Raw genomic sequence first — 12,778 nt, forward strand, 5'->3', positions numbered from 1 at the left:
AAGAATTGTACTAAATGGCCAAGGTTTTGTTCAAAAATGCAGCTGAACATCTGGAGTCTAATAAGAGAGACTAGAGATCTTCTGGTGATTCCTGACATGAAGGTCAAAGTTCAAATGTGGTATATTCTCCCCCCCCCCCCCCCCCCCCCCGGGTTCTCAGTGGCCCTTAAGAAATGATTGTACAAAACTTGAATGGGAATATGGGACTGCATGTTAGTCAGTCACCCCGTTACAAGCTCCTGTCATGTATTTGACTGGATATATTCTTCAGGTGGGCTGAGACATAAGGCCTAAGGGAGGAGCCTAAGCAAGTGACAGGGTATGTATAGGGACTGATGAAAGCAGACCTTGGTACATATTATGCTTATGAAATAGATACTTTTCCGAAGGTGCAATCAGTTTGATGTGTGAAAGTCCCTTTTGAACTACGCTGCTGTTTAATGTTTAAATATTATTTGCTTAGGAATAATGTTTTAACATTTTAACTGCCTGTTTTGGGGTGGGGAGGGAGGGAGTTTGATTGTTTGCGAGGCACTTGGATTGCTGTCTTAGGCCCTATGCAGGAGAGCATCCCTGTTCAGGAAGGGTGCTTCACAGTATGTGCTTTAGTCCCCTGGACAGTTAAGCATGTGTGTTGCAGGCTGGCCCTTTAAGGGGAGTTGGGTGCAGCCTTGCCTTTGAGGTAGCAGTTATCCCCCAGCTGATCCTGATCTGGTGACTTAATTACAACTAGTGATCCCAGGTTTAAAAGGGTCAAAGCAGCCTGCATAGGGAGAGAGGAGAATTCTCTTCAGGGTGGTTCCCACTCTCTGGAAAGAACCTACAGGCGGCAGCATAGGCTCCTGAGGGAAGCCCTGAAGTAGGGCCGGAAGAAGCAAGGAAGTCCCTGGGAGAAGCTGCCAGCATTCCTGGGGAGGGGAGGCAGTGGGGAAACCTGCTGGGAAAAAGAGGCTCTAGGGAGAAAGCCCTGGGAAGCAGTGCTCCGCTTAGAGCACCTTTGAGAGCTCTGCAGGGCCTGGGATAGGCTCAAAGCCCTCAGAACTTCAGCATAGCCCAAGAGGGGCAGAAAAGCTGTTTGTTTAGATGCTTATTTAGATTTTCAGCTGGACTTTGGTTACCCCAGAAGGGGGTTGAACTTAAAAGGTGACCTGGCTGGAGGACTGGGCTATGGAAGATGTAGACAGAGACAGGACATTGCAGCACCAAAAAAGTGGTCAACATGGGGTACTAGAGGTGAAGCTCCCTGCAATGCCAGGTCCTGACACCTGGGGGTGCTTTTGAGGTGAGTGGAACCCCTTAAAACCTGCCTAAACCTAAGTGCTTTCCTGAATCAAGCACCTTAATGCTGTGGGGATGTTCTAAACTCAAATGTCTCCCTGCTTCCCTGTTATCTCATTCATTCATCTATTTCCCTAGCGTGCTTCTCCCTGTCTTGAGGCCTGATGATCCTAGGAGATGAACATAGGCATTCCCCAGCATCTCTGCTGCTCTGTTGTGAACTGCTCAAATACGTATTTAAAAACTAAACTTAACATGATGTTTTGTGTCAGAGCTGGTGCCTTATACTCAAAAGCTAACTGTAACCAGGGAATCTGGTGTCTGCTATTTAGAGGGGAAAACTGGAAAAGAAGTATCCTGCCACCAGCGAACTCTGATTTTGTTTAAGTTCTTGAGGCTATGGGTTGCCTCTCTGTTTCCTATATTTTTCTTAAAGAGCAGGCAGAGATGAAGAAAAAGGATAAAGAAAGGTTCTTCTTAATGTTAAAAAACCCAAACAGGGTAAGTGTGTACAAAGAGATAAGAAGTTTATAAGAGTATATTTATATACATACCCAAACAGAGAAAACACTATGCATCTAGAGGAAAAATGCTCCAAAAATAGCATTTAAAAGCCTCCCAGAAAACTCCCCAAATGATTACTAGTTCTTATCTGCATATCAGTGGCTGATGCTCATCTGTGGGGACTGAACCTGGCACTAAAAGCATGAGACTCTCCTGCTTGAGCTAACAGTCTAGGTGTAGGATTTTCAGAAGTGCCCAAATAGCAGTGTGATTTATGCTCCTAGATCACTTTGGCATATTTGAAAACTGCATCCGTGTCCATGAGCTCAAAGACAGAAGCGGACTTGAAGACCTTGACACATGGTGTAGGTAGTAGTGTGGGACAAAGAGCCATGCTGTTAGCTTGGGTTACTATTATCCACCCACAGAGACTCAAATCACCCTGAAGATGTTACCTGAATATAGGTTCTGATTTTTTTTCTGCTAAGTTTTCAATACTTACCCTTTGCTCCAGAAGAAACAGGAAGAAGCTGAACTCAGTGCTCCAATCTGCATCATACCAATTAGGACATCACAACTGAACCCTGCCACTCCTTCCCCATTAATGAGAGCAGTCTCTTGCTGTGTCTGGTAGGTCTAAATGCCAATGAGAGCATTAGAACAACTAGATGACCTGGCAAACTGTAGGATATTGGGTACACGTGGCTAAGGGTGGCTCAGATTCCTAGCAAAGAGCTCTAATTTATCTTCGTTGTTGCTGCCAGAGTCCCCTCAATATTAAAAGGGCCTAGCTCCCCAGTGGCAGCAGTGGTGATGTGTTGGCAATGGAGTCTTAGACAGTGCTTTGGAAATAGGGCTGCTTACCTGGAGCTGCTGGTGGAAACGAAAGAAAGGACTATAGTAGGGATGCAAGGATACAGATTTTCCCAAATCATGTGGGTGTCTCTCAAGCAGTCCCTGAAGCAGTTGGGAGCTGGTGCAAAGCACAGAACATAATGTGATGAGCTCCTATGGTTGCGAGTGCAACCACACAACCTGGGAAATGTTTGGTTTTTTTAAATTAAAATACTGATTTTACAAATGCAGAAATGAACTCCATAATGCACGTGTATCAGTCAATATACACATGCTTTCCGTGTGCAGATTCAAAGCCCATTTCTTCAGTCCTTTCTCATGCCAAACTCCAGTAGAGTCGGTGAATGTTTTGCCTGAATATGTCAATACAGGATTTAGGCTTGGTCATGAGTGGTTGCTTTTAAGGCCCATCCCCTACAATTTTACAGTGTAACTGCAGTCCAGTGTATACATTTACAAAACCCCTCTCTTCATTTCATCCAACCCGGAGGGTGCATCATCCATGTCTTGGTTTATGGTGGGAGCTTTAAGGTGTGGCTGAGACTGCTTTGGATGTGACCCCATCTAGAGAAAACTGGTAGACGGAAGAAGCATCTGGGGAATCTGGAAACGATTATATCTGCCCCTCTGACTGAGGGTGTATCTCTGCTCAGTGTCAGTTTGTGGCTTGTAGATATTGTTAGACTCCCAGCTGCTGTTAGATAATCATAGCAGCAGAGACTAGGATGGTTTTATTCAATCTGCAATGGGTCACAATTTTGTGATCCTTCGTCTTGGTTGCAGACCGCACTCCCATCATCCAGGCCTTTGTTGCTTCAAGACCGGACTTATCTTTGGTTATAACTTATCAGTTATCTTTGGTTGTGTCTATGCTTTAACTCAGTTTGGAAACTGAAGGTAGTGCAGAATATGGTGGTTTGCTCGTTAAACAAGAACCTGTTACCATGAGCATGTGGCTCCAGTGCTCTGTGATCTACGCAGGCTGCTTATTGATTTTGGGGAGACTTTAAGGATTTATTTTTTTCCTATAAAACTCTAAATAGTCTGGTATCGCCTTCCTGAGACCTCTTCTTTCTCTTTCTCCTACTGCTATAGCTGAGATCAGTGGAGGTGTTTGAGCTGGTGCTCCTTTGGCGTAAACAAGAGGGAGCCATGTGGAGTGGCCTCTTTTAGTGCAGTGGAAGGCAGTTGGTTTGTTATGACTGTTTGTGTCTTTGTTGGACTGTGTGTGTAATTAGTTGTCAAGAGTGTCCAGAGCCTGCATAGGAATTGTTTTGTATGCAGAAATCAAACCTAAGGAACAGAATAAAGAAATGTATGAACTGTGAATTTAGGGTACATCTTGGGTTATACATCATCTTTTGTGACCCATGAGCAAATTATAAATGTCTCTGTATGACAGGACGTATACAGTGGGATATATTGTAATACCTAGCTCTTATGTAGCACTTGTCATCAGTAGATCTCAAAGTGCTTTACAGAGGAGGGCAGAATCTTTATCATCATTTTATAGACAGGGAAACTGAGGCACAGGACACAACCTGCCCAAGGTCACCCTGCAGCTCAAGGCCTGAGCTGGGAATAGTACCCCGCTCTCCTGAGTTCCAGTCCAGTGCTCTACCCACTGGGCACCACTACCTCCATACTATTTTTTCCACTTAAAAAAAACTTTACTATGTCTTTCCTCAGACCCACAATGCTAAAATCTACAGCCCAGCTATTGAGCACGAGTGAAATAATGAATTGAAGTAATCCCCATGGTTACATCAAACAGCTGAGCTTTCCTTTTTATCTTTGTTCTGAAATGAGTACACAGAGAGAGTAATAGACTCCACATTCCTGGAGCAAATTCAAATGCAACAATACACATGGTGACATTATTCATTGGGTCCTTTGTGATGATATTAAACTGGAACAGAGTTGTCTTTTAATCAGATACTGGTTAAACACATGATATATACCAGATTAGATGAGGGCTAAATATGATCTCATTTAAAAAGGAAATATATTGTTTTATTTTAAAAGCAATTAACTTTCTTGCCCTAGATTGTCCAGATAAATGTCTGAAAGTGACTGATGTAGTGTTGTCGTCTTGACTCAACAAGCAGACTGAAGTGATAGTTCTGACAGATGTGAACTGCTCCATTCATTTCAAACTCTAAAGCCTACTGACTCCAGTGTAAATGTTGACTTCGTTAACATGAAATCCTGTTAATGGAAACATCCAGCTTCTCTGGGATTGTGCGAGTACTGCTTCATTTCATCCCTACAGGGCCCCTAGCTAAAGTGCTAGAGCTACCCACTTGACTCCCAGGAGGGGTGGACTCTTTGGCCTCCTTAAACTTTTTGGGCTCAGTCCTACTCCCATGAAAATCAATAGGAAATTGCCTTCAATGGCAGCAGGCTCCATAGAATAAGAGGACTATTGCTTGGCATGTGATCAGATACCTGCATTTCACACTATACCTATCCTGTAATGATCACAGTCAGATTTTGTTACTCTGCTTTTCAGCAAATTGAAAACTTTGTTTTGGAAGGGCACTAAAAATTAGGTTTCCATGTTCAAAGGAAAACAAAATGGCACCTGCAGAGCTGTCCCTGCATATACATTTCATCTTGAGACCAAAGCCAGGTGAGATCACTTGCTTCTATTTTTTTCCCCCTTCCCTTACTAAGATTCATAGTAGCCTTGTGGTGGAGGGAATTCCCTTGTATTACATTTTGGCAAGAGTGCTGAATGCTTTACTAGACCTTTTCCCCTGCTGCTTTACTCCCCTAGACCCGGTCTCCTGTTTTTCTGGCTGGAGCACTATAGGTTTTATCTCCTTTTAATTTTCAAAAGTGACGAATGATTTTGGGTGTCCATCTTGAGACATCTGAAAAGGGACCTGTGTCTTAGCAGGTACTCAGCACTGTCTTCAAGGTGACTCAACTTGGCACTCAAAAAATTGGAGGGTCCCAAAGACATTATCCACTTTTGAAAATGCAGGCCTATATTACTAACCCTGGTAGACTGCATCGTTAGTAATCTGAGTTTGTGGTGTGCATACAATACTGTGCAATACTTTGACCTCAGCCTTATGGGGAAAATTTGAAACCCTACGCTGTTTACAAAGGAAAGCCATCATAAAATATTTAACAATCATTTCAAGGTCATCTACTACCAAACAATCCCAGGGGAAGTGAATGGCTCAGTATATTGATTATGGGATAGAGACTTTCACTTCTAACACTGCAGCCAGCATGGGAGGGACTAAAAGTCACTGCTGTCTCAGTCAGTGGCCTACATAAAATGACTAGTCAGTCTCACTCCAGTCTTGGTGGGCAGGTCCCACTGATACAACTGTTAACCTTGTTGGTAATCCCAGCAGAGAGGCCTAGAACTAACCTTATGTGGAAATGAGAATCTCCTCTCTTGTCCATTACACAAGCTACCATGATCCTTGCCTCTTTACCAGCTTGGCAGACTCCCGCTGCTGGAAGAGAGGTTTTCACTTTTCAGAGAGAAAAGGAGTACTTGTGGCACCTTAGAGACTAACCAGTTTATTTGAGCATGAGCTTTCGTGAGCTACAGCTCACTTCATCGGATGCATAGCATATCGTGGAAACTGCAGAAGACAAGTTTTTTCATGCAGTTGATAGATTTCCACTCCATGCGGCTAAATGCAGTGCCTTGCATAATGACAGGTTTCAGAGTAACAGCCGTGTTAGTCTGTATTCGTAAAAAGAAAAGGAGTACTTGTGGCACCTTAGAGACTAACCAGTTTATTTGAGCATGAGCTTTCGTGAGCTACAGCTCACTTCATCGGATGCATAGCATATCGTGGAAACTGCAGAAGACAAGTTTTTTCATGCAGTTGATAGATTTCCACTCCATGCGGCTAAATGCAGTGCCTTGCATAGAGAAGCATCAGTTCAAGCGTTGGTTCTTACACTGCTGCTGTTGCTCACTCTTCTCTTTGTGGATGATGATTGCAGTTTTGGGCTGTATAGTATTTTACTCATGAACTGCCTTTATCAACGTGTCCCCAATATCCTACGGCATTGATTTGGCACTTCATAGGGCCAGTACATTTACTTTCATCTTTTAAGGGTTACAGGCCTAGTCACTCCATTTCTAATTTAAGGGTGGATGGGCTGGCTTAGGTAGCCTTATGTGGCTTTTAAGGAAATTAAATATTGCAAAATACCTCCATCAAATACAAGTTTTCCCTTCAAAATACATACGTCTTTCATGTATCCCTCCCCTACCTTGCTTAGACCCCTGCTAATAATTCTCTAAAGCTTTTGTTTCTTTAGGCATTACAGTGCAATTATTGAGTTAAAATCATGTTATTTCAAAGTTTAACCATCTCTCTTTTGGATATAGAGTTGGTTGTCATCAAAATAAAGTTTTTGGGTTTAGAGCTACATGCTGTACTTATGTTTGAGTGTATGCATATACACCTAAATTATCCCTGTTAAACTTAAAATGATGTGTATATGTGGGTGTGTGTACACACACATCATGTATAGTAAGTTTGGCAACAGCTGTAAGTGTACTTTACAAACTGCTGCTTTTGAGCTTGCTGGAGAATATGTTAATAGCTCTGGGGGAAGGTTTATGACCATTTGAATCAATCAAATGACTAAAGTTAGGAATCACCATGAGAAAAAGGGACAAGTGACATTTTACAAAAGTTTGAACCGGCCGCTGGAATTCAATGGACAAGGCATATTGGAAACAACGCTGTGCAAGTTTCACATCCGGTGCAAACAGAAACTGATCATAAAGGACATGGTTTATGTTTCTCGTTTGCAAACAGGATGGCAGAAAAGAAGCGCCACAGAACGCAAGGGACCAGCTGGTCAGTGCGGAAAGCTTTATTATTTTCCTTCAACGCGCTGTCGGCGATGGGCACCGCAAACAAAACAAGCCTGTTCCAAAAAGTGTTGCCTGGAAGCTGTGTGTCTTCAGAAGCGTTTTCCTGCAGCCCCCCCCTTCTCAGCGTTGGGAAGGCTGCTCTCTCGGACGCCTCCCTGGTGCAGAATCCTTTCCCAAGGGAATATAGATCTGGTGGTGTGGGTTCCTTGTTTGAATTCACTCCCGGTTCCCGTCTCTGCAGGGAGCACAGCTCCTTGGCCGCCCTGCGCTGCGTGCAGCATGGAACGAAATAACTTTTTTAAAGCCCTTACTTATGTCCCTTTAAAAGAGGAGTCGCTGCCCCACTTTTAGGACCCTTTTTGGACATTCCCGCGCTCAGACCTGTTATATTAACAGCTAGGTTCATTTAATCCCCCCACCTCCTTTATTCGGCCCTGCTGGCAGGTGTCACTCGTTTTGCAGGTGTGTGGTCTGGGGAGGGGGCACACACACACTCTGTCCCTCTCGAATCTGGAGACTGATTTTTGTTTTTAAGGCCAGTTTTTTTAAAGTCTCTCCTTGCAGTGCGGAACGACTGCGAGATCTTGGCATTCCGAGCAGCCCATCTCCACTCGTCGTTTATTTCTTTTAAATCTCCCTCCTTTTACTCGTCCCCGTTTTTACACCCAGCCCTGTTTGTTTTTCTCAGCAAGGTGGGTTACCTCCCCTCCCAGCCCCGTCCCCCCCCTCGCTAGTATTTTGCCCGGTGCCAAGCTCTGAGTTTTCAGATTCGCCTCCCCTTCTGCAGCCTCCCTCCCCAGCCCCATCGGAGGAAATATTACAATGTTGCAAGCTGACGTAAGGACATTACAAGGAAAGGGCTACATTTCGGAGTGTTTATGAAAAGCCGCGGTACTGTACTGTCACCAGGGGGCACGCAATATAATGCATTTCGCCAAACATTTTGGATAATAATCATTTACCAACAACAACACACAAAAAAGCCCCAGCTCGCCTGGAGCTCGCAGAGCCAGAGAGGAGCCATGCAGCCAAAGTTTGGGAAGCCCTTTATTATTTTTCTGACATTGCGAGCTCGCCCTTGAGGAACTGTAATTGCATTATCTGATTTTTTTTCCACCCTTCTTCTCTCCCCCCCCCTTTCCCCTCCCCGCTCCGTCTCTCGACATTGCAATTTTTTTGCTTGCGTTTTGGAAGGAGAAGCCGCCAGCTACCGAGCGGCAGGAGCCGCCGCCAGCCCTGCTCGCTTGCCTGGGAGTCCAGTGTTGTTTTGAAGGGAGCTCAGCTAACATGGCGACGGTGCCCGTCTATTGCATCTGCAGGCTGCCCTACGACGTAACCCGCTTCATGATCGAGTGCGATGCCTGCAAGGACTGGTTCCACGGCAGGTAACACAAAGGGCTCGGGCCTGCTGTCCCCCCCCCTTCCTCCCCCGCACCCCGCTCGGGCTGCGATCGCCCCTTCTCGCCCTTCGCCGCCTTGTCTCTCCGGGGCAGAGGGAGGCAGGCGGCGGAGCTGCCGCCGCTGCTGTTGCTGTGTGCAGTTTTCCAACAGGCCTTTTTGGAGAGGAGGAGGAGGAGCCTCGCTGCCCCCGGCCCTCGCTGCTGGGGCTTTTTTTTTTTTTTTTGGGGGGGGGGGTTGTTTTGTAAATGTTCGGTTCTCAGCACAATGCCTCCCCCCCCCCCCCCCCGGTCATGGGGGGCTATTGTCCTGGCGGGGGCGGGGGCGGCTCTGGCTCACGCCTGCTTTCCGGACCATTGCACCGCTGCCTGGTGGGCTCGTTGTGCGGGGCCCGGGGAAGCGGCTGCCGGCCGGGGGCTTGCAGCAGCGGACGCAGGGCTTGCGGTGGCCGGGCTCGCGGGAGCTTGTCCCGGGGAGGCGGCGGCCGCTGGGCCGGGCTCCGCTGTGGCGCGCGGGCGGCTCGGCTCCCGTGTGACAGGGGCACAATGGCCGGAGCAGCCTGAGCCGAGCGCCGGGCAGGGCCCGCCCGGCCCGCGGCACATGGGCGGGGGAAGGGGGCTCGGAGACAGGCGAGCGCGGGCCCCGCAGCGGCAAGGCGGGCTGCGGGCAAGACCCCGAGAGGCGGGTAGGGGCCGGGCTGGCAGCCCCCGGCCGCTGCGGTGGGAGCCGGCTTGCCCCGGGAGCAGGGGCGCCCCTGGGCGCGCTTGGCGCCCGGCGGGGGGGGGAGACCCCGCTAGCTCACAGCCCGCCCCTGCCACGGCAGGGCCTCTCGGGGGCTGCACCGAGCCACGCCAGTGTGCCCAGGGACGTGGGGGGCGAGACCCCCGAGCAGCCCTCAGACCTCCCACCGCCTAACAGCCCCCCATGACTGACCCCCCCACCTCCTAGCAACCCTCTGACCTCCCACCACATAGCAGCCCCTTGTGACTGAGCCCCCCACGCCCCAGAGCAGCCCCCTGTGACTGTCACCCCACGGTTTTCAAGCGGTGCCTAGAGCAAAGGGAGGGGACTTCGGAGCCCACTGACAATTAGCAGCGTGTTAACAATTTAACAACAAAACTAACCTATTGCAATCGTTTAACCCTGAGGTCAGTGACACTCAGCAGAACGGGTGCCGCCGCCCCTGCCCTCTCTCATTGTATCGCTACTGGGGGAGCGTGGGTTCGGAATACGTTGCTTTGCCCCTTTGTCATGTAACCACTACATTGCATTATCGCTGAGTCAACAGCATTGCTATGATCTTGGTGTCACAACAGTAAGTTTCTGGGATCACAGGGATTGCCCGAACAAAACAGAGCCCCCAGGTGACTTACAGCTACTCAGCTATAAAGTGACTGAACTTTATATCTCCACAACTTTCGTGAGGAGGGGGGGCAATGAAGTTTGGGAGAGTTTGTTCAGGAGCAGACAAAGGGAGAGGCTTCTCTTTTTATTTATTTCATATTAAACCATGGTATAGAAGGTATGGTTGAGGTTTTATGTAAGTGACAATATTGGACCAATTTCTGTTGTTGAGAGAGACAAGCTTTGGAGCTTAAACAGAGCTCTTCTGGGGTGGGGGTGTTATTTAGAGGAACAAATACTGTGAAACTGAACTTCAAGAACCTTTCTTTTTCTTTTAGGAATGGGGAAGTTAGTTAAAAATAATGTAAAGAAAGTTAAGGGGATTATAACTCAGAGAATCACCTTGAGGATTGTTTAAAAATAAACTTTATTATTAGAGTCATACAAGGTTTGTGTACTCCAGATCAACAAAAATTAAAATCAAGGGAAACACAGAGGGGGGGTTGAACAGCAAGGTACCAGAGGTTTAGAATTAAAATGGTGTCCTTTTAAAAATTGACTCAAATTATACTAATAGAATGGAAAACATCTTCAGTAGTTATTTGAAAAACCAAGAGGAAACTTGAGGAGTAAGTAGCCAGAAGTATACAAAATAATAAGATATTCTTCTAAGTTTATCTAGAGTACTGTTGGAAGCCATTAGGAGGGTCAGTGTGACTGCGAGTCCCTCAGGATGGAAAGGTGGACATAAAAAGCAATTCTTTATAAGTAGTAAAGGTCAGATACTGTGACAGATCGAAGTATCAAAAAAGAAGTGAAATTAAAATAGAGTCAATCACCAGGGCCAAAGATGTAATTTATCTCTTAGTTCTAAAAGAATTCAAGAACGAAGTAGCTTAGTTAAAAACTATTGGAAAAATAATAGGGAAATCATTTAAAGAGTGTGTTAAGCTCCTAAACTGAGTGCACACCGTGTGATAGGTATTCTGTAAGCGTAAATTGTGACTCTCTCCTGTTAACTCTTTTGAAGAGTTCTCACAGAATACCAGATAAAGGAGATAGGTTGGAGCAGGCTAAGGGCTTGTTTTCACTGTCACTGATGTCAGTGGGTACTGGAGCAGGCCCGAAACCAACTAATGGAGACTGAGCTGGAGATAGTTTATAGAGGTATTTCAAAAGGAATTTGATAAACTTCCTTCCAAGAGGCTATTATAGAAACTTGTTAACTGTGGGGGGAGAAGTAAAGTCTCATCATGGATTTAAAAAGTGGTTCAGAAATGTGAAGCAAAGTGTGTGAATTAATGGCCAGTTTTTATAGGTGAAAATGTTAGCAGTGGGGTGCTCTAGGGTTATGAACTAGACAAATTTCCAGAGTGGTGTGCAGTATCTCATGTTTGTTAAGGATTTGGAAGAGAGGGGTGACAGAGAGGTGATAAAAATTAAATAGCCAAGACTAAAGAGGATTGTGAGAACTCAAGTAGGACCTAAAATCTCAGGGTTTTAAGACCGAATGGTGGCACAGTAAAGTCAACATAGACAAGTAAGTAAGAAGGGACTAGTTAAGATACTTGTATACACTGATGGGTTTTGAAGGGAAATGCTCAGGAAAATGATCTCTGTATGTCTGTGGACAGCTCAATGAAGACAAAGCTCAGTGATAGTGAAATAGGATGTTCTACGTGGTATTAGAAGGGAAAGAACGTAATAGCAAACGGGTGGTATATCTTCACCTTGCGAACTGTGTTCAGTTTTAATGATCTTAAATAGAAATAGCAGCAAACATAAAGGTTCAGAGATGGACTCTAAAAATAACTAGGGACTTTGAGAAAGATGGGGCTTCCACACAAGGAGAGATTAAAAAGACTTGGTATTTACTTTGAAGAAGAGACGCAGAAGAAGTGGTATGATAGAAGAGAGAGGCCATTTGGATGCTCTTATTTGCCTTTTTTCATAATATAAGCACAAAGAGGTAATCAATAGAAAAAACATACCTGGTGGTTTAGTTTTTTTAAAAAATCATGGGTGTCTTTTAGAGACCTCAATCTTGCAAGTTTGTGTGTGTGTGTATATTTTACACTACCACCAAAAACTGTTGTTTTTAAAATAATGTAATTTGTTTCAATAAAATATACATAACAATCTTAAACTCATGTCACACATTCTGTGCACTTATGATAGTCACAAAAAAGTTCATTTTATTTCTGAATTATTTACAAGCTTAATACATTGTCTTAATATTCAAACTAATCAATGTACAAAGAGGCTCATCAAAATTAGTAATTTTTGAAGGGGGAGAACTTTATTGATTTCTTCAAGTACTGTGGTAGGCTGTGGGATTTCTTAAAAATTCCATAATCCCTATTTTGTTTTTGTGGAAATGGCTCAGGTGTTTTCCTGATTCCTCTGTGATGGGGCTTTCCAAACTTTTTCGTAGCGTGCACCACATCTTAATAGAGATATTTCATGGGCTACTTCACATCACATTCCTAATGTCTCCTCTCATTTGACATTGAATAACATCCCCGTGGCAACTGC

At 45.4% G+C, this 12,778-nt stretch overlaps 1 protein-coding gene across 3 annotated transcripts in view; it reads left to right on the forward strand.

Annotated features, from left to right (window-relative positions):
* Nucleotides 1-7,435: 7,435 nt before the first annotated feature.
* The window catches only part of PHF2 (PHD finger protein 2), a 142,074-nt gene continuing 136,731 nt past the window's right edge, over nt 7,436-12,778 (forward strand). The window contains exons 1-2 of one of the 3 annotated variants that reach the window (XM_043550692.1): nt 8,272-8,338; nt 8,696-8,886. In XM_043550692.1, coding sequence (XP_043406627.1) covers nt 8,324-8,338; nt 8,696-8,886 — 206 coding nt within the window. In that variant the 5' untranslated portion in view covers nt 8,272-8,323. Of the gene's footprint in view, nt 8,887-12,778 lie in introns of all 3 variants that reach the window. The other 2 variants (XM_037903781.2, XM_037903782.2) reach the window with 2 other exon arrangements.

Source organism: Chelonia mydas, chromosome 7 (assembly GCF_015237465.2).
Source record: "Chelonia mydas isolate rCheMyd1 chromosome 7, rCheMyd1.pri.v2, whole genome shotgun sequence".
In the NCBI taxonomy this organism is placed as follows: Eukaryota; Metazoa; Chordata; order Testudines; family Cheloniidae; genus Chelonia; species Chelonia mydas.